General features: G+C 37.4%; 2 protein-coding genes across 2 annotated transcripts; both read right to left on the reverse strand.

Annotated features, from left to right (window-relative positions):
* Nucleotides 1-818: 818 nt before the first annotated feature.
* On the reverse strand, nucleotides 819-5,047 carry LOC145784168 (cytochrome c oxidase subunit 5A, mitochondrial-like). The gene is made up of 4 exons (XM_082595933.1): nucleotides 4,925-5,047; nucleotides 3,369-3,478; nucleotides 2,043-2,192; nucleotides 819-1,034 (listed from the first exon to the last, which is right to left on the reverse strand). Exons 1-4 carry the CDS (start codon nucleotides 5,007-5,009, stop codon nucleotides 915-917), a joined length of 465 nt encoding a protein of 154 aa, XP_082452059.1. The 5' UTR covers nucleotides 5,010-5,047; the 3' UTR covers nucleotides 819-914.
* Nucleotides 5,048-17,036: 11,989 nt separating this feature from the next.
* On the reverse strand, nucleotides 17,037-20,028 carry LOC145784626 (uncharacterized). The gene is made up of 2 exons (XM_082596493.1): nucleotides 19,917-20,028; nucleotides 17,037-18,531 (listed from the first exon to the last, which is right to left on the reverse strand). Exon 2 carries the CDS (start codon nucleotides 18,511-18,513, stop codon nucleotides 17,485-17,487), a length of 1,029 nt encoding a protein of 342 aa, XP_082452619.1. The 5' UTR covers nucleotides 18,514-18,531; nucleotides 19,917-20,028; the 3' UTR covers nucleotides 17,037-17,484.
* Between the last annotated feature and the right edge of the window lie 3,059 nt (nucleotides 20,029-23,087).

The following is a 23,087-nucleotide window of genomic DNA, read 5'->3' on the forward strand; positions in this document are numbered from 1 at the left end:
GACCTAAACTATTTTTACTGTGAGAGAAAGAGAAAAAAGTTTTATTTCGTCTGTTGTGATAATCGGACAGTACATGAATAATCAGTGTGAGAAAAACGAGCACCATGAAAGCTGAATGCTACTTGGTTACCGTACATGCTCATTCAATTCTAAACGCTTGCTAATATTTGAGACATCTCCTACCCATGCCCTCTAAACGTTTTTTTACAATTAACGAAGCCAATAGATTGCACCTATTGTATCCAGTATCGTTGAAGTCCGCGTATTTATAATCTGTATGTCACTGCAGTAACCACGTGATATTGTATCTTTCTTGAAACTTTTCAATGAAGTAAATTAAACGAGTGAAGTGATTCGGTAAACGCAGACAAACATAATGATTTGGTCCCTTAGACTTGGGGAGGTAAAAATTTTAATGACGTGAGTTCGATTCCCACCGCCGCCATTACTTTTTTTCTTTAACAACCAAACTTCAATGCGAGAATCAATTCTCTGTCTGGGTGCTAGAGGTGTCACCAGGACTGCAGTCATCCAGTTTATAGGCTACGGAAAACCGTCGTATCTTTAAAGTGTCTACCGGTGAAAACACTCCATCTGCTGCAGCGACCTGTAGATTACAAATACGCTGACAGTCCAGGGGTAGCCTACTTTAGAGTCCGGTAACTTAATGGATATAGGATACGGTTCCGTAGTGCGTTTTTCTTAGAACTGTCATGATTGTAGCCCGAGAATCTTATTGGCACCGGGCCTAACTTATCTTCTCAGCGGCCCAGATTGTAAATATTCAACAGACTAAGGTTTCCGAGTGCAAATACCAATCAAATTATTGGTGAATTTAATGTTTCAACATGACGTCACGAAACTTTCACTTCCATCAAAGAATAATATTTTAAGAACAACGTTGCACAGAAAACTTAATCATCAAACTGATCTAGTTTCATGTCTTCAACCGTTGTAAGACCAAGGTCGTCGAATGTTGGTTGGAGTTCTTGCATTATGTAATCGTAGATATCTTTTCGATCATAGCATTTGGTCTGAACAAAAACAGATGGTGATAAGTTATACACTTTCAAAACCCACTAGGAAAGGTAGCATGAGAACTGAAGAATTCAGCATATAATATTATAATATTCACTTTCCATTGTGGCAATATACAGTTTTTGTGATTTACCACCTAGAATAGGCCTACTTCTACTTGTAGCAACCATAAACTAGACATGATACAAGCATCAAGTTTTGTAACAGAATTGTTGTAAAATCGCACCATCGGTCACCTGACTACTCTGGCAACGTGAGTGCCTTATTAATATCAACGATCTCATTGTCAGACTAAAGAAATATCAACGATCTCATTGTCAGACTAAAGAAATATGACCGGTCGTCAAATAATCAATTTCCGCCTTTGTGAAACGTCACGCTTTCACTACCGCATTCTTATATAAAGTAACACACATTGACAAGTTTTCGAGCTGGACGAGCTTCTCTGAATGCTTTGGTCGAATTGACTTTCTCTACAGGCTGGTTACTGGTTAGCCCACAAGCAATCGGGTTAAATCAAGCAATTGACAGTTACAATTCACATTGGTTTACAACATAAAAATGCTGCCTAATTTGTTGATCAGCAAAATTCGTGTCAACATTACTACGATTAATAGAGACATAAAAGCTACCAGGAGAAGTAACAAACATATCATAAATAATCTTCGTTTTTAGCACTAGTTGCAACGTACATCTGATGAAATTGAAAGTAAAATTAACAACAAACAAGATGGTTTATTGCTTCACTTGTTTGTTGTTAATTTTACTTTCAATTTCATCAGATGAACGTTGCAACTAGTGCTAGAAACGATAATTGTCCTGATAAACACCCAAACTTTTCAGTATTCATAAATAATCTTGCAGCATAGGGCATGATGCACCAGAAAAACTACAAATTGGTGAAAGTATACTACATATTGTAATTTATAATAACTTGCGAGTTTTAACTAAGTTAAATTTCATTCCTTTATTATTTAATTAAGAATAAATTTAGAAGTTCTAACCTTGACCATTTCCAGCACGCGCATAGCCATAGGGAAGTTGTCCACGCGCCTGCAAGCGTACAACGCTGCCTGAACCACTTTGGGCTCCGGCACATTGTCTTTCTTGTACAAGTTCATGAACGCAACAATGAACTCATATGTGTCCATGTTCTGCAAGAAAATGTTGTTTGAGATTAAATTCCAAAATTTAACCCTGTAAAACAAGTGTTAACACCTTTGGTATCTGTTCTATGTATTTGCGTGTGTATTCAGGTCAGTGCATGTTGCAGTTATTTGTTAAGTCACATATTGTCATTATTTACAGATTTATTTGCCGTTTTGTTTAAACGTATTAAGAATTTCCTGATGAGAGCAGACAGTTCTTGCTGAAAATGTTTGAATTTATTCTGTTGTTAGTTTGTTAGTGCATTGTATTTGTTTTGAATAAATGCTATTCAATCCTATTGAGTTGTTGTCAGTCATCTGTTTAGGGTATTGCATAACAATTAGGAATCTCTTTTTACATGAACACTGTTAGTTGAAAAACAAAAAATTTAGATTATATCTATAAGCAGTTTTGCAGAATTTGTATTGAACAAGGAACATTTGGAAGTTATTTTTATAAAAAAGCAAAATCCAACACAACTTGACTCAAGACACCGTCTTGCCTATGTCCTATGTTGAAATACCTACTCTACACTTATTATGTATTTTAAGTTGGCTGCCAAGCCGAGTGATAAGAGCCCTGATTTGACACTGCTTCAGAGCATGTGGCCGCGTCTTTGACAAGACACATAAAGACATGCAGTCGATTGCGGAGTGGCTCCCACTATAGCCCTTGATTTCTCTCATGATTATGAACAAAGAACAGTACGCTGCTCTAGAGAGAAATACTTACTGCGTTTCTTAGGGCTATGGCCTGCTGAAGTGATTATCTTTATAAAAATTTTCAAAAGGTATAAATATACTTTTGAAAACATGACAAAAGTCACAACATAACCCGCTTGTACTTAAATTAGAAGATATCTTTTGTGAATCATTGGTTCATGTCGGTGGAACAGGGACTAAATTATATAAGGAAGGTGCACACTTGTCACTTGTCAAGGCTTTAAATCACCGACACAGGTGCAGTCATCAAGATGTATAAAGTGAAGTTTCCACGTATTGAAGTATCGCTGCAGGAGAATCATTCCATCAACAGTAGGCGATGATAATAATGATACATTGAGAGCTATCTTTGAAATATGTGGTGCATGCGAACAAAAAAAATGATACGGGAAATTTCAAAATTTATACCAAGAATAAATCAATAGGAAAACATTTCATAAAAAACTTTCAAAAACAAACTTGATTAGAAAAAATTTCTATCCATGCTGCGTCTTCTTCTTCAGGGGATATTGATAGGGGGGTGTTAACAACTGCAGATGTGTACCTTCTTACAGCTCCAACATTCATAACTGAAACAATCACAAGCAAGAAATTGTTAAAATAGGCTACTATTATTTATGCATTACAGGGTAAAATTATTATTTGTAAAACACTAGGCTACTGTAGTCCCGCTTATTAAGCCCATGGTTAATAGGTCCACCATCTGATTAAGCCAGGTCCGGAATTACTCCTATTCATTTCTATAATAAAAAAACCCTATTAATAAGCCTAAAACCAAGCTTTATAATTATAAGCCTAATTTTCGATTAAATTTACTTAAAATTGTATAAAAAGGCATCACAATTAACTATAATATTTTTCATCTTGCTTTTGACAGTATTATGCTTTATCACACTATATTCATTTTTTAATGTTTTGTGATCATTGGGTTGTACAAAACACGGAGCCTGTTACTGACATAACTAGCAAAAATAAATGGCTTATAACAGGAAAAAAACGACTGTTGTGTGCAGTTGTAAACACATTCAGCAACTTGTAGCCATAGTACAGCCGGCCATAATTAATTATGCGTCTAGGAAATAATGAATAAGCTCAAAATCATTTGGTCTCGAGGTGGGCTTAACCGTATCTGTTACTGCTTCCTATCGGCGGCAAGAGTTACTGGCCGAGACCATCAGGTCTACGTCTCTCTTATTGCTAATTACTCCGTCGGCTTATATCAAATTACAACAGGAAAAAGTATGCCGTTGGTCAAAAGCCTATCTATCACTTCAATCAATTTATTTCACAGAATATATTCGTGATTGTGTATTTTAGGTAGAAAAGGTGATAAAGACTTGGTTTTTGACCTATTTTCGCCATTTCTTGGTCAAATTTATCAGTTCACAATTTATTTTGAAAGTCTTTTTGCGTTGAACACAGAATTTCATCAATTTTTTTTTTTCCGTTTCTGTACAAACAGTATTCCATGCACTGTTTGCACTATAAAGCAATTTGCGCAAATAACAAATTACCTTCCTAATTATTGTCTGCCAGCAAAGAATGACTCATATCGCGTCAGATCGCGACTCCCTACCCAGACAGCAAAATCGACATTGAATCAATGTAAAAATGACGAATTTTGCTGCCTGGGTTCAGAATGGAATTTTAGCGCCGCTGACAAACACAAAATGAAACCGCACGCTAATAGTAAACTATCAATCAAGCTATTGAATATCAGCAAATTTCTTGCATTTCATAACTGGCTGTGACAAAAGGTTTATTGTGAACTTCACAATTATCCGATACCAACATAATCGGGATTAAAAGTTGGGGCAAGAAAAAAAAAGTCAAGAAATCTCAGGTTTCTAGTGTCACTGCTTCTATGTGAAATTGCTGAATTAGCAGAGGGCGAGACCATAGGGTCTCGTAACAGGGCCAGTAACAGGTACGGTTAATAAGGGGAAACTGCTGTATTAACAAAGACATTCCAACATTAACTTCGCTAACATTAAACTCAAAGTTCTTTGATTTACCTGGAGCAGCTGAATTAGATTTGATGCCAACATTTTGGGCGACTCTTGCAGTTGTCTGAGCCAATCTCATTAATGATCGAAACATTTTTGAAACTTTTCACAACTCTAAATCTAAAAGACTTAAAAAATAGAAAATGTTTCAAATTGTAGCATGAAGAACAATCAATTATCACATCACAATGAAAATATATTATATATATACCATGGTGCCAATAACAAAGAACCAAAATAAAACAAGTTGCTGCACTTTTAAGAAAAGCCAAGATGGATCTTCTATTAAAACATGATATAAAAAAACAACTTTATTGCTATGCTACTACATTGGCTGTTGTACGGCTAAGTGATAAAAATATCTGACCTCCATTCTCAAAATCACTGGCCACTGCAAATATATTAGTAACATAATTGATCTATTTTTTGGTACACAACATTGTTTCAATGATGCACAATATCAGGTAACATTTGCATGTGAAAAAAGCAGGATTATGTGCCACATTTTTGAAAACAAATTATATAAATAAACTTTCAAGATTTGGAATGCTGACTCAGCCTAGCTGCACAATAGATTTCATCGCTAAAAGAATTCCAATGACCTTGATACACCCACTTGATAAGTGCAATGTGGCTTGATCCAGAAATAATACCTTAAGCTGTTGCTTATATTTATGTCATAAAAAGGAAGGGGCTATACCTACAAGGCCAGGCGCGAATCTAAGAGTTTTTTTCGGGGGGGCCAGAAAATTTGAAAATCAATTAAAAAGAAAGAAAAAGCTAAACAGATATATATGAACAATGATACTACGACATATACGATATAATATGCCAGAAAATAGACATTAAAACAACCATTTTCATCAATTGTGATGCCGAGGGACTAATATCAGCTGTTTAGAAGCATATCAAACCATTTGATGCGGAAACATACAATTTTTCACAAAATTTCGGGGGGGCCCGGGCCCCCTGGGCCCCCCCCATAAATCCGCGCCTGTACAAGGCTATAAACTACGGTACTGTTCCAGCGGATCAATTGCCCTCATTTGGGTTTAGAATGGTAAACGTTGCTTTTTTGCTCTTTCACGTTTGTTTTTGTGACATGGCCTTGGCCTGCCTGCCGACCATAGGTATTTTCACTTTATATTAGCGTTTACTGCTTGTCAATCGCCATTGTGTTGAAACCATGTACTGTTTTGTGTTGAAAAGCCAGTTAGTATTCCCTAACAAGCACGAGAACGACAGGACGCCTTCCTAGGCAATTTAGGGTGGAGTGAAAAAAACTTTTTCTGTCATATTAATGAAGAGGGGTGTTAAAAGGGTGTCATAAGGTCTAATATTGACTTTAAAATTATTTTTTTGACCTGGCACCCAAAATCGAGCGTGCCACCCAGCCCCATGGGTCACGCAAAGGTCAATATCCACGAAAACAGCGTAACTTTTTTTATAATGCTCCTAGAAAGCTGGGAGTAGGCTTAAAAGTTGCAGAACAGCTATGTTCCTATATGCTCTAAAAGAACATTTTGTTCTAAATGCATCTATTGAGCAGATATTCCAAAAAAACGTATTTTTTCCATTTTCGGGGCCAAATTTAGATGAAATTGCATTTATTTGATACTTAAATACATTTTTTTACTACACTTTGTTCATTTATTTTGGGTGTTATTATGGAGTCTACATATTTGGACAGATGGGAACCTTGGCTATTTTAATTGAATAGTTATGGTTGGTTACCTATGACGGTAGTTTGTTGGTAGGTAGGCCTACTATACCATACCGTCCTTAGCATTAGCAGATTGTAGCGGACTTAATGAAGCAAGCGAATACTATCTTTTAATTTGATATTGTTATACATTCATCAACATTATAGAGAGTTACTTACAAATTGAACAGGATATTTAGAACAGCACATATCTAGGTATTTAAATTAAAATAGAAAATGCACAATCAAACCATAGCTAAGCCACAATTCGACTGACCTGCCACCATCCCCAGACCACAATCGAACAATTGTTCAATCTGCAGGAAGTTTAATTTAAAGCAACAGTAGTCAGCTTCGAGGAAATACATGCATATAAAACAATTGTACAGTAAAACCATAAAAAGTGTTACAAGAATAGTAGGTATTCAAATCATCATAATATTAGTCCATTAAGAAGCAAAATGTTTCTTGGTGTCGAAGCGTTTCATTAAACACCGAGAGTTAATTTTTGCCTGATCAATCCGTCACGTCTTTCATAGCCAGCAACTGAAGACGATGCCTCGGTAACAAGTTTAATGTGCCTTTCAACAGCTTGACTATGACATGGATGACACAATGGGGTGGATCTTACTTCTTCAAGCTGAACATTATTCAAGTGTGTGATTGCCGGATGTTTAGAGATGTCAGCCACGTTTAAATTGACCATTTTAAAATATTCTTTTGCTTTAAAGTTTAGCTTTGGCACCAAGAATCGTCGCACATCAACATTATCGTTGCTTAATTCACTTCCCCATCTGATTGATCAACAAATCCACCTTCAAAATCACCCATATCCACATTTTGAGTTGCCACTACGTCATGTTTTTATGGCTTTGGATGGAACGACAAAAAGCCCGGATACCTTTTCTGGAAAAATTGGAAAGGAGTAAAATAGAAGTGTATTTGATTGGCCAGTTATTAAGTTTAAGCCCATTTTAAACCAAAAGTTTCCGTTGCTCACAAATGAAATTGTGGATAATCTCAGCACTGATCAGCATTATGCCTATAAAATATGTTGGGCGGTTATTCTCGGGCATGTGGACTATGATTTGGAACTTCTAGAAATTGGGCCAATATTTCACTCCCAGCGGTTGACTCTCGCTTGCAGAATAATGCGGTATTATGTCTCAGTCGAAAAGCCATCTGCAATGCTTCAATTATTGACTGAATTTTGCATAAAAGTATATTTTCCAAAATGGTTTCAAATTAAGCGAGAGAATCGAATTACAAGTGGTGCAACAAATCTGTTTGGCCTCGTTTAAAGGATCGTTAAATTTCCAAATAAGAGAGTCAGGGACATTTCACTGAAGGTTGTGCAAAGAAATGCATTCTCTGCTCATCCTGAAAACATACTGTTAAGCATGCTATTGCTAGCAGATGGAAATGAAGATGTGAGGAGGATGGCTGTTAACAAGATTCTATCAATTAGAGGTTGTTTATCGAATTACACAATTGAAAATATAGATATGGGTGATTTTGAAGGTGGATTTGTTGATCAATCAGATGGTGAAAACGAATCAAGCAACGATAATGTTGATGTGCGACGATTCTTGGTGCCAAAGCTAAACTTCAAAGCAAAAGAATATTTTAAAATGGTCAATTTAAACGTGGCTGACATCTCTAAACATCCGGCAATCACACACTTGAATAATGTTCAGCTTGAAGAAGTAAGATCCACCCCATTGTGTCATCCATGTCATAGTCAAGCTGTTGAAAGGCACATTAAACTTGTTACCAAGGCATCGTCTTCAGTTGCTGGCTATGAAAGACGTGACGGATTGATCAGGCAAAAATTAACTCTCGGTGTTTAATGAAACGCTTCGACACCAAGAAACATTTTGCTTCTTAATGGACTAATATTATGATTATTTGAATACCTACTATTCTTATAACACTTTTTATGGTTTTACTGTACAATTGTTTTATATGCATGTATTTCCTCGAAGCTGACTACTGTTGCTTTAAATTAAACTTCCTGCAGATTGAACAATTGTTCGATTGTGGACTGGGGATGGTGGCAGGTCAGTCGAATTGTGGCTTAGCTATGGTTTGATTGTGCATTTTCTATTTTAATTTAAATACCTAGATATGTGCTGTTCTAAATATCCTGTTCAATTTGTAAGTAACTCTCTATAATGTTGATGAATGTATAACAATATCAAATTAAAAGATAGTATTCGCTTGCTTCATTAAGTCCGCTACAATCTGCTAATGCTAAGGACGGTATGGTATAGTAGGCCTACCTACCAACAAACTACCGTCATAGGTAACCAACCATAACTATTCAATTAAAATAGCCAAGGGACCCATCTGTCCAAATATGTAGACTCCATAATAACACCCAAAATAAATGAACAAAGTGTAGTAAAAAAATGTATTTAAGTATCAAATAAATGCAATTTCATCTAAATTTGGCCCCGAAAATGGAAAAAATACGTTTTTTTGGAATATCTGCTCAATAGATGCATTTAGAACAAAATGTTCTTTTAGAGCATATAGGAACATAGCTGTTCTGCAACTTTTAAGCCTACTCCCAGCTTTCTAGGAGCATTATAAAAAAAGTTACGCTGTTTTCGTGGATTTTGACCTTTGCGTGACCCATGGGGCTGGGTGGCACGCTCGATTTTGGGTGCCACGTCAAAAAAATAATTTTAAAGTCAATATTAGACCTTATGACACCCTTTTAACACCCCTCTTCATTAATATGACAGAAAAAGTTTTTTTCACTCCACCCTACTAGGCATTTGTGATATTAGTTTAATTTAAAACTGTATGTAAAGTCCTTAAGTTTATATCTGAAAAATTAAGTTTTTATTCCCAATTGCAGACTCAAGTAAATTAAAAAATAAAGGATTGGAAGTTATGTGTGTGACAGTAGAGCAAGCAAAGGAGGGATTGTATATACAAAGGCAACAAGCCCCTACACTTTATAAGAACCAACTACACACACACTCAATAAGAATTCCATAAATTTATATATTTGTATAGAACAGCTATGTAGGAGACGAAATAGGTTGAACCCTTCTTAAGGGTTAGGGTTAGAAATAGAAACATTTCCAACCCTAACCTTAAACCTAACCAATAGGTTAAATCCTTATTAAGGGTTAGGGTAGAAATAAAAACATTTCTAACCCTGACCTTAACCAATAGGTTAAATCCTTACTAAGGGTTAGGGTTCGTTCGTATGAAGCAGAAGCCTTCTACATTTAGCTGTAGCAGCGTGATACCTTCCCTTGAGGTGTTAGAATAAAACAGGTACCTACACTAACAAGGGAACATGCTCAGGGGAGGCGCAACGTATATCAGACTTCTGGATTAGGGTTAGAAATAGAAACATTTCTAACCCTAACCCTCAATAAGGATGCAACCTATTTTGTCCTTAAAAACTGAGCTATTGGGACAAACATACATATATGTATCCTATCCAAAGGGCTACAATTCCCTAATTCAGAGACACAAATGAACAATATATGTTTTTCTTCATTACTTTTAGTGACAAAATCATCACTTTATGTCTACTCTACTCCATTTTATTTCTTAATGACTTATGGTACTGAACAATTTCAAGTCAAAGGAAGAATTTAAAGTTAGATCAGGAAAAATAAGAACTTGTTAGATAATAAACTGATACCCATCTTGTTAGTGTAGGTATTTGACTTTGGGACCTTTTGGTCTTTTGCTGCCATCCTTGTTGTGCGACCCGATAGCTCAATTGGTTAGCGCGTCACTTCTGGAACGAAGAAGCTTCAAGATCAAGCGGCGCTGGTTCGACTCTCGGGGTGTGCGCTTGAGCAACGCACGTTAAGGACTGCTCTCCATTCAGCGGCATCTAATGGATGGAATAATTCCCCGGTAACAAGACTTCAACAGTCGGGAACTTCACTCTGTCAATCTCGGTGACCGGGCCTGCGTCAGTGATTCAAAGCCTCTACAAGTATGCGAAACTGCCAGGATTAAGCTCTGCAAGAAGCTTTCCCAGTCCGAGGATAAAAATTCAATCAATCAATTATTTGTGTTTTTGTATATTTTTGTTTTTTATTTTTCGCTAACAAAACAAAAATAAACTGAACATCCACTTATTGTCCATCAACCTCTACACAACCACTGAGACACACAATTCGACAGAAACGTTTCTGCTAAACGTGTTGAGTTCCTGTACTTGAATAGACCTTGATCTCAAAAAACCAGCGACTCCGACAATCCACATAAGTTAATAAATGTACCCTTTGCAAAACACAGCCAACCGAAACCACAGTCTCTATATTACTATAATATAGAGACTGTGCCGAAACAAGTAAATTTGACCTTGCGTTTTTTGAAGATAATTTCAATGTTGCAAGGATGTGAGAGAAGTCCGCATTTTTTTAATTTTCATAATACTGTAACAGCAAACAGTTTGTTTTGATTTTAACTACAATTTTTGCCGTAGAACTTGAAATACCAGATCCAAACACATAGACAGATGGAAGCAGCGAATATAAAGTCTTCGGTTTGACCCCACTTAAAATCGATCTGAAATTTAGTCTTACCAGCAACAGCAACAGAGCTGGATGAGATAACCATTCGGCCTCTAACCTGGTTTCATGGAAAGTTTCATTCTGTTAAACTGGAATATACGAAGCCGCCAGTAATTATTCTCTTAGATTCTTTTTCAGTTCTAGGAGAAACACTCAAACTAACCAACCAAAAGTAGTTTGCAAAGAAAAGCAATGGCCGAGTGGTTAGCGCGTTGGGCTCGCAGTCGAGAGCCTGCATGTTCGACTCTAGCCACCCGCACTTGCTGTTGTTTCTCTGGGCAAGAAACTTTACGATAATTGCCTCTACCCAGTGATCGATTTCGAGTAATGGGTAGTACCAAATTTAAGTCATAAGTAAAAGTAGACAACCGGAAACAGACATTGCCGTCGGCTGCAGCGTGGGTCAGGTGTACGTCGGAAGGCGTACACCGATGCATAGCGCTCAAGTCCGCTTTCCCGCAATGCAGGATAAAGATAAACAAACAAAAAAAAAACCCAATTGCTTAAGGGAGGTGCGGGACCCATGAAACGGATTTGTTTTTTCGGTGATATCGTTTGAACAACAACTCAAAAACACTCGCGGTTATTTTCTTTGGAAAGCTTACATCTATGGACATCTACAAGTAAAATATAATTGAAATCTCAAAGGTCCTTCTAATTTTTTTTTAAATATAAGCAACATCACTTTTTGTTCCATCGGTCCCACCCAACAGGACCTATGGAACAGAGCATGTTTGCATCTAAAAATAATGCGCTGAGTATTGCTGAAGTGCATAACTGCTCAATTAATGTTATAATAGACATAGTGGCACAAGAAAATGTATTTACAAGAATGAAATAACAAACACATGGAAACATGCACAAATGCAGAAATGACATTTTATTTATTCATATAGGAATTTGCAACCCAGGTTTATTATATCAATTTGAAAAATTTTAAATTTGCAAATTTACCTCCATTTTACCCCAAATCAATGGTCACATTAAACTGATCAAATGGAGTCGGTTTGCATACTACCAGGTAGGTTTATTCATTGCACTGAAGACAGATCTAAAGCAAATTCAAAGACACCACGTAGTCGTTTGGTTTGAGCAAGTGGCTCAGGTGGAGGCAATACTTTAATTATGTCTGCTTCGGATATTGAGGCTATGTCCCGCATCTCTGGAAAATAATTCCATATTTTATTTTTCTTGATCATTCAATTTCAAGGTACGGTACGTCGGTAAACTAGTATCGTAGTCATTGTCTTCATCAGGACCATTTAAGATCTTACCAAAAGCTTTTCACTACCATCGAAGGAATGTATCTTTCCAACGACAAAGTCTCCAGGCTTTGAGATCGCTCATTGTTTAGTGAGACTTTTGTCATTTAATGCATCAATAAATGTTTCATATTCGGTAATGTCTGCTTTGACTGGTGTTTTTTTTTTCTGATGTGGAATCAGTTTCAAACCAATCAAGTTTATTTCGGCATAGCTCCACATTCATTTTCAATATACATATCAGGAGATATAACAAATCGCTTTTTTAATATGGAAACTACACCATGGAGGCACCGAAAAAACCATGCGGTTATTTAAGTCAAGGTGCCCCCACGATCGTCGTCGTCGATCAAACAATCGTCCAGAAGCTGTTGCATAGCTGCAATGTAGCCTACCAACGCGGTGGAAAAGGAGGGGAAATCTTGCAGCGTGTAGACTAAGACGTGTCTGAATACTTGTGCTTGTAGAATTGTAGGCTATAGCTAATGTTTACGCAGCTAACACGACCACAAAAAGTATAGCAGAATTACACATGCTAATGCAGTGTTTGTTAAACAAAACAGAAGAATGGAAGATGTAGGCCTATTGAACTGAATTTCAAAAGTGACTTTGCTAGCTCAAATATTGTTGTGGATGAGCACTGAGCAGTCATTATGATAAGATGGAAAAAGAAAACTGCTTTATGAGCATGGACCTAATAGAAACCCATCTTCAGGCAAAATCCGGTTTCGATCTGGTTCTGGAGAGCTGGACTCTTTCCATGGTCAGACTGCACATCACACAGTAGGCTTGCTATCATAGCCTGAGTCGTTTATTGACACTCGAAATCACAGATTTGCTCGAAATTGCGAGTTCCAGTTCACTTAAATTGTTGTTTCTCGAATTGGCGAATGGTTATATTGATGATCAAAAGGATGTTGTGTCTGTGTGGTAACTGCGCCGTCCTATTAAATTTGCAGTGGTAAATACAAAGCTCCATTTATTTAGACGTAGACCATGGCCGGATTTAGCTGATGGGGGGCCCGGGGCACTTTTAGATCGGAGGGCCCCCAAGCAAAAAAAATGTTCGCGCCTATGGCACGAAAATCCACCTCTACGTCTACAATAGCATTAATCCAGCACTACATTTTGCAGAAATTTCAAAGGCTGAAAGAAAAATATAATAATAACAACATAAAATCACATTTTTTCCACGTAGGGAACCCTTCAAAAGTTAGGGGGCCCGGGCACCTGCATCCCCCTAAATCTGGGCCTGACGTAGACCAGTCTACAATACAAGAAGCAGTAGCCTATAGTTCCGTCTGTTTTGGGCCAATTGTTAGGAACCGTAGCCATAAAAAAATCGGGGGGAGGGTAAAGAGGAAGATAAGTAGCCTAGGCTATTTGCCCATGTCTAAGAGCGACGTGTTCGCAAAGCTAAAGCATTCAGAGGGAGGTTGGGGGCTTCCCCCAGAAATAGTGCGCAATCTGAGAGTAGGGTCCTCATCATTAGGCTTAGGCTACTGCTATATTTTTGTGACTTTAAAACGGGACGCCTCCAAAGACCAAGACCACTTAGCTGTGATTTTTTAACTTTACATTTTCCGATATTATTAGGCTACATAGGCCTACATTTAAGGTAGGCACTTTAACATTACCCACTCGTCGAAAAGGTACGCAATCATGCGTGACATGTTCATTCGCGATTCAGCTGATTTCAGTCATGTCACTCGACACGTGATATTCTGATCGAAAAATTTTGATACAAAGAAATTTAACTGAATGCTTCACCACAACCACCGTTGCCTAATGGTTAGGGCAGAGGAGTAGTAATTTCGATTTCGTGGGTTCGAGTCCCATTTCCCTCCCTCTGCTAATACTATTTTTTCTTCTGCAACAGAACTGAGTGCAAGAAGGATCTTAATGGTAGCCACTTTAACAAGTCGAAATTGTGACTAAAACACAAAGCAATTTCACATTGAAAAGCAGGCACTCTTCGACGAATGGGTGATGTAAAAGTGCCTACCTACATTTAAAGCCATCCCGGCTGTCTTCATTGACCGTAGTGTCATCGAGAGTTCATGCGCATATTCTCTGTCTAAATATCGGTTTCAGTTCGAAAAATAGAAAGAAATTGACGTTAACGATACAAAATAATTCGAATTAAAACTTTTTCTGTAAAGCAAAAGGAAGAAAGAATAATAAAATAGCCTGCGGTTTTCAAATCGATAAGTAACTCTCAATTGCACGCACAGGTCTGACACGTAACAAATTGTAATCCGCTAACAATGACATAACAAATACAGTAGAATTCGCCTATAACGGCTTCGTTTATAACGTCAATTCGCCTATTACGTCACATTTCGCTCGGTCCCGGCAGAATTCCTATCTTTTACATACATTGTAGTTCGGCTACAACAGCATCGCCTATAACGTCAATTCGCATGTAACAGCACCCTTTAGTGGTCCCCAGACGTCTTTTGTTGGTTTATAACGTCACTTTAAGCCATCACCTTCACCACGAACGGTCAGTCTTTTAATCCAGTTAGCGCTGCTGCTTGCAAAATGTCTTCCTTTATTTCGCTACGTCGTTCTCAGCAGGGACTTTAACTGAATTAACTTTTTTCCGGCGTGAAAAATTATCACGTGTAAAAAGCAGCTCTACAGCTGACCTTTAAACAACTCAAAGCAATAGTTGTACAATGTACGTGCAGTACTGTATAGGCTAAACTAATTAACTTTTTTTCCCGCGTGAAAAACTATCACGTGTAAAAAGCAGCTCTACAGCTGTGTCAAATCCGAAAAAAAACGAAACAGCTCAAGATCAATGCTTTTTTTGCTAATAAACAATGAACTTTTCTACTACTGTATGTAACGAGCTGTATTGCGCAAATTTCCTGTACCTTTCGCTGTAGGTTATTTTTTTTAAACAATATCTTTACTGAATTTTTTGCGTGCCTTTTGTCAGTTTGGTGGTACCCAGTAACCCTGATTTGATTAAAGAAAGAGGTGTATAATCCAAAGACAGTTGTGGAATAGTTTGCGGTAGTTCGTCTATAACGTCAATTCGGCTATAACGTCAGTTTTTGCAAATCCCCTAGAGGTGCCGTTATAGGCGAATTCTACTGTAACAGTTTTATCGAAAACAACGAAACAAACAAAATCACGCATTCACCTTCAGCAAGTAGGCTACCGGCACGCTACACCTTCAGCAAGTAGGCTACCGGCACGCTAACACAGCAACAACAGTAACGAGAACATGCTAATTGGTAATGTTCGTGTATTATGCTGGCTGGCTGAACGCCCAAGCGGGACGTTTGGCTGACCGGTCGGGACGCCGGGACAAGACGTTAAAAAGCGAGACTGTCCCGCCTAAAACGGGACGTATGGTAAGCCTACTCATCATCATTATGTTCCTTCCTCGTATGGAGGGTTGGATACAATACAATTGTTCTCGACCATGAGCGGAATTAGGCTACTATATCAGCCTAATTCCACAAAACTTTGTCAAATGATGCTGTTACAAAAAGTGAAATGTTTATTCAAACCATCTTGAAGAGGTTTAATGCGTTTTAGAGTTGCCTTTCCCGGGGTAAGATTTACCAGGTGGCGTTGATATCTTTATTGCAGGTCGTGAGTTCAGAAAATTTACTCGGAGGCACCATTGTAACATTATTGGGATTGCCGGTTGAGGCTTCTGACTAAGGGTGGCTGACAAGTGACAACGACACTAGATTGTTGAGATCAGGAAGTACATCTTGTGTTACGCCACGTGTTGAAGCGATCAAGGCGGATTTAGAAACGTCACGTCATTCCATCAGAAGTGTGTTGATTGAAAAGGAAGATTACCACACCAGTCTGTTTTATAGGCGAAATCAGTCACCCTTGGCAAGTGCTGCCAGACGCAATGCTAAAAATATTAAAACTTGAAAGTAGGCTAAACAGTACAGAATTATGAGAACGTTGGACTGCAGAATATTGGCTAGTGACCAATATAAGACAGCAGTCGGTACAAACACATTCAGATGCTTGTGTTTCTTCGTGGAAATTCAAAATAAAACTTGTTTGTTTCGAGTGGTTATACCGTGTGAATTTTTGGCACCTAGCAAACAAAATGAGTTTACGCTAGTGTATGCGCTGACGCCGCCAACTTTTTTTACAAGTTGCGTTGACGCATACGGCGTATGATTTTTCGAACGTTTGCGTTTACGCTGACGGCGTCAATATTTTTTGTATGCGCGTACATCACTGAGGATTATTAACAGGGGGGATTAACTAATTAGTCTGGCCGGAAATTTTGAAACTAATGCGGCCCACTACTCTCGAAGAAGTTCAAGTTGATAACAAAAGAAAGGTCACCCCGCACAGATTTGAAGGTTTTAAAAAAGGTCCGGTCTGCCAAGGCAAAAACGTTGAAAACCAATTGCTAGTGAGCTCTTAAACTGACGACATCCAAAGTGGCTCACTGTGACCTTTGTGTATTTGCAGTTTGTGTATTATTTCGTTGTTTTGGATATAGACAGCTTTGTCTGACGCAAATAAAATAGAGAAATGACTACAGCCCTTAGGGCTATGTCCTGCTGAACTGACTAACTACTTTCCCACAAAACTTTATACAGTAATCATAAACAAGTCTGTACTACAGAAACATAAACAAACAAAAGAATCAAACTGTTTCATAAAAATACGTTCGTCAACATAAATTCGAAAGAATTGTCCATGTTTAAACATAGTTTTGACAACCGGGACAACTTTCAAATGTTGTAAAATGCATAGTGAATAAGTGTAAAGGTCCACAAAGGCTGGTGGTGTGGTGTTTGTTTTGTACAACAACATTTCAAGCTGATTGTTTGTTAACTTCACCATAGATCTGACATTTAGGCATTCATAGAGTTGTTCTGCAATTCACAATAATGTTAATTGTCGGAGAATAATCATCAAAAATGGAGATAAACCATACATCATTTTTTCAATATTTCAACAGGATGAGTTAATTTATCACAGGTGTAATATGCAAAATTGTTGCCTTACAAATAATACAAAACACAGCAGCAGTGACTGAGCTATGGTTCAGATATTCTCAAAATCAGGAGATAAATTTTTTTTCTTAGATTTGGTATTTTTGCTTTTGTTGTGGATTTTCATGTGCTGTGTTAGATTTTGGGATCGAACAAACCCTTTCCCACAAACACTGCATATGTAAGTTTTTTTACCAATGTGTAACCGTTTGTGGCTTTGGACGTCTTGCCGGGAACGAAACGGTTTTCCACACATTTCACAGATGTAAGGACGGTCTGTTGAGTGAACTCTTTGATGAACTTTAAAACTTGTGCTTCGACTGAATGTTTTGCCACACACAGAGCATTCAAAAGGTCGTTCCCCTGTGTGAAAAGATCTAATATGTTCATCAACTTCTTGTGGAAATTTCATCCGCTTTTCACAAATTGGACAGCACACTCCATCAAAATTATGGAAGGTTTTATTGTGGCGCCTTAATTCTAAATGAGTGCAAAACAACTTCGTACAGTAAATGCAGGGGAAGCGAGCAATTAATTTGAAAGATCCATTTGTACTTTTTTGGGTTTCTACTTCCATGTTTTCTTCCTTTCCGTCAGTTTTAATCTTGTTAGTACTTGTATGCACACTTGTTAGTACATTAGTTTTATCGAGATTTTCGTCTTTAAAATCACTGTATATTTCTGTGTTGAGATCCTGCTCACCAAGTTCAGATTCATTCAACAGTGTCACTGGTTTTGATTTTGTGGAGGTTTCCAAATCTTTACCAGCTTCCTCGTCATTACAGTCGGACACTGTAATCTCAACATCAACTACACTCCCAATATTCTGAGTAAGATCAAAACAGTCATCAATGTTTTCTTGAAATGTTTCTAACACTTTTTGCATATCGCTGTGCATTGTCTTAACTTCATCAATGATTAGTTTTCTAAGGATCGCAGGAGACACAATGTAGTTTTCTAATGCAGCTAAACTTTTTATCCCCATAATTTTTTGTATGGTCTTTCGAAGCAAATTTATTTCTTCATTTATATTATCTCGAATTAAACAAATCTGTTCAGGGAGGATTTGTATAGTTTCCATCTCTGTTGTTTTTTAGTTCTAAAAAAACATCAAAACAGAATAAATCGTAATAAAGCTGAATTGGGAAAGAAGTCCATGTGCATATTTACAATCATTTTTTTCAAGGACATCTGAAAATCATATTTGCTAACATAAACACTATATGATAACTTTTCTTTTATTAAAAAGGTATTTTCACACTGTTAAACATGTAATAAATGTGGTGATATTGTTGTGTGTAGGCTATTAAAATTATATACAAGAGCGCACTTTGTGATTGTTGTTTTAATTCCAAAATGCTTTAATTCCAAGAGTCTCTCAAAACATCACTGCTATTCTGCGCGATCCGCGTAACAAAATGATTCGTAAAAAAACCTACGGCAAATAAGGCGATGACAGCAACAAAACACGGATCCTGATAAATTACTTCTTGTTTACATACTTATTTTTATGCTACTTGAAAGTCAGGATGCCATTTTTATTTGTTTTTATAAAAAACAGAGTTTTTCTAAAAACATTATAGGAAAACCAAAAAATACAAGTCACATAGTTAGCGTCAAAAGATAATACTTACACAAGTTGTGATAAAATTATTGATAAACTGTTGAATTTTTTTCTGTCAAATATTTTCAATTGCAAAATATTTATAAAGTGGACGTAATTACATCAATGGTTGTAAATATGCACATGGATGTTAAAACAGTACTATTTTTATGTAGAAATGCATAACTATATTTGTAACAACTCTCACATACATGATGTATCCTACATAACTTATGTGTTTGAAACAAACCAAACAATATAGCTTAATTTGACACTATAAAGTTGTTTAGTTGTTGTGTCTTTGGTTGTGAATTATTCACTAATTATCCACTCGGTGCTGCTGAATGGAAATTGTCCAGTATCCTGGAAATGCATTGCTTAAACATACACCTCAAGAGTCAAACCATTATTGCTTGCACCACACACAAAATCATGCATTTTACTGACTGTGCAGGGAGGTGCTTTTCCTTTGTGCTTACCAAACAGTCTTGATGTACAGTATTTAGCAGCCTGCAAGTTGCACCCAAGTGTGGCTGAATTCTTATAAGATTACATTTTTGACACACAAACTTCTCCAGTCAAGCACAACAGCTACACTGGCTAATAAGTTGCTAAATAGGCTACAACAAGGGTACCCTACTGTAGCTTTTTCAATGTTCAATGTTGGTCTGACTCTGAGTCTGACTGGAGTGATCCAGAGTTGCCGTAGCCTACCTAAATTTCAATAAAAAAAAGTGTCAACTGTCATTATAAAACGAGTCAATAATGTTGTTGGATGCTTTTTTTCGATGCAAAATGACATGTAGAAGGGGCTATCCACTTGACCCTGAAATAATACGTATCGTACCGGTAACGGGTAAGTATTGTACATTCGTACTCACTACAAAATTAAGCATTTTGATTTGCTAACCATGCCAATGTTACCTCCACGATGGCCATGAAGACTTTTGCAATCAATGTTATTCGGCAATCAAGTGCACAAAAAATTGAAAGCGAAAGACACATGTTTCGCCAATGACACTGGGCTTATCATTATCAAACCACCAATTCATGCCACAGAGCTCTCGACCGCTTCTACACCGCTCATGAGTGAAAAACATGTTTATCGCTGTCAATTTTAAGTAAACTCAACTGTAGAGAAACATTTGTTAGTTATTGGTACAAAATCTATACGGCTACACTGGTAGGCTAGTCAGTGGCGTATCTATGCAAAATGGCGCCCATGGCCAAGTTTAAACATGCCCCCTTTTTAACAAATTATGTTAAATATTGTAGGCTGTACAAGTCCTTGATGAACAAATCACGAAGAAAGTAGATGTGTTATTGCCGTTTTATTATGTTTAAAAGCAGTCACGTGAGATTGTTTCGTCGTGCAAGTTTTGTTCTCTCTGTGGAGCTAATTAATTTGATAGAATGCTGCGCTTTGTGCTTTCTTTTCAAGTTACAGTATTTCCCACATAAAAACTAGCTAATGCTTCTTCTTTCTTTTTCATCTGACACTGTGTATACTGTAGCCTAATAAGTTACCAAGTGAATTATTGGACATAATCAGACAGAAGTTTGTTATGACCTTCTTAATTACTACTGTTTGCTAATGTCTTTGATTTGTATCGTATGTAGGCTATCGTTAATGTCAATTATTTTCTAGTGTCATACTGGTCTTGTTTTAAATACAGATTAGGCCCTACCCAGTGCTGGATTAATCAAGTGCGGGGCCTGTAGCAGATTGATTTGATGTACAGATAATGACTGGGAAGTAATTGAATATTTTATAAATTTGACATTTTGTGATTATACTGTAGTGTAGCCGCTCTTGCCCCATCGTGTTTCGTATATTATAAGCTAGTTTTTAATCAACTTCAATTTTGAAAATGACCTCTCTCCACTCTCCAGTACAATTAGTTACTATCATACATAGATAAATGCGTAACAAATTGTCAATGATAGGAAACGTGGTGTCAATATTGTTTTCTTTAATCGAAGTGAAATAGTTAAGTTCTGGAGAGGAGCAATCAATATCAATGTTCAGTTCAGTTGTTTTTTTATTTCTGACCATCATATCAAAACAATACACGTCAACATAGCAAAGGTCGAGAAAAGGGTAGAAGCGACAAAACGCGAACGTTAAAACGTGCTTGAGACCGAAGTAAGTTATTGATTTGAAAGAAATTTGGCACGGCCGCAACACCTTCAGAAAAATTTAAGATATAAAGGGAAAATAAAAAAAGAAAATGTTACAAAAAAACAAAAAACAAATAAACATCATATATTTATGCTATAGCTTTATGTGCTTTGCTTTGCTATGTGCTTTACGAATTGGTGTATGCCTTGCAACGTTGCTCCAGCGCAGATTGTAGGGTGTCCAATAGGCTACTGCAAGAAAAACTTCCACCGGGAATCTGTTTTTAGTTGATATCCATTGCATCTCAAACTTAACTGCCACTGCCTACATTCTCATCGTGCGTTCGATTTTGGACAATTCTTCTTGTGCTTGTTGGTCGGTAATCCGGCACTTGAGTCAGCTTCTGCGCCTCTGACTCAAACTTAGCGAATTGTTCTCTGAAAGTCTGTAAGGATCCTGCCAAAGAGGCACACAACGCTGAAGCAATGTTGAGATTTTGCTGCTTTGTTTTTAAGAGAGGCTTGACTTTCCTGGAAGGGATCGGGTAAGCTATTTCAAAAAGCCACTACGATTCCAATTTCGACCAACTCCATTTTCTCGAGGAGTCCATTTGCCTGCTGTCGACATTCTGCCTTTTGCACTTGGTCATTTGAAAGTTTCTCCAGTGCCTCTTTTTTGAAAAGAAAACGTTCTTTAATTACGTTAATGGCATCAGCTCTTCCGGACCATCGTGTTTCAGAGAGCTTCTTTAGCACTCCACCACCTGAACACTCCAGAACGGACCACCGGTGTGTTGAAGCAGCAAAGAATAGCCTACATAACTTAGATATTTTCAACGAAGTCAAAAAACTGAACTGTTTCTGGACACGATTGTGCAGCGCATACACCGACTAAATTCAACGAATGAGCATAGCATGGAACATATTCTGCAATATAGCACCATTTTTTTTTTGATAAGTGTTTGTAGGCCTACTCCGTTATATTTTCCGCTCATGTTGGACCCGTTGTAGTAACTCTGTCCAAGACAATCGGCAAGATTGATACATACTCTTCTCACTGGTGTACAGTAGGCTACAGTCGAATAATTAATCTTTCAAACAACTAGTACGGTAGGGTCGTGACACTCGATCAGGCAGTTGCCTCCAGCGGAAATTACCGTTTTTTAAAGTTTACAATAATTAGGAAGGGATAAGACGTTGGGACTAAGTAGGCTAATTTAATCCTACAACTATAATATTCTCCCATGTCATTCCAGTTTGCAAGCCAAAAATTACTTACCAACTATGTTCGACAGTTTTTGCCAAAAAAATGTTTTGCTCATCAAGCGCGGGGCCTTGTGAAGCGCGGGGCCCGTAGCAGCTGCTACATCTGCTACTATAGTTAATCCGGCACTGGCCCTACCGCTACAAACCAACAAAAGCACTTCAATCTACTTGTCCCCAAACGAAGGGTTGAAGCTTATAGTATAGTGGTTTAAACCTCGATTGACCGTGGCCGTAATAAAATGTAGGCTATTCCGCTTAAACAACAAAATGAGCAAAACTTCTCAGCAAATTAAATCATTGTATAAAATATTTATAAGGACCATAACATCTACAAATAGGCACATTATCATACGGTAGTATTGGCTGTGTTGATGCAACCGGCGGTGACCGACCTAAAGATACGGGTATTTTTGTCGGATAACTGTGGATAAAAATAAAACGACCCAAGTCCGGCAGATTTTTTCAAAAACTAGTATGAATTAATTTAATTTGTCGCTGACATTTGTTGGCATGTCGGCGGATTTTGTGACTGTTGGGTTGTATGCTAACTATAGAGATTAAAGAGACTGATAGCGAATCATTCCCAATATTGGTGTGTTCTACTACGAATTGCGTTTATTTTATCCGTTTGATAACTTGAGGAAGTTAGGTAAAAGTACGGTAGC

The sequence above is a fragment of the Aplidium turbinatum genome, chromosome 15 (assembly GCF_918807975.1).
Source record: "Aplidium turbinatum chromosome 15, kaAplTurb1.1, whole genome shotgun sequence".
Lineage (NCBI taxonomy): Eukaryota > Metazoa > Chordata > Ascidiacea > Aplousobranchia > Polyclinidae > Aplidium > Aplidium turbinatum.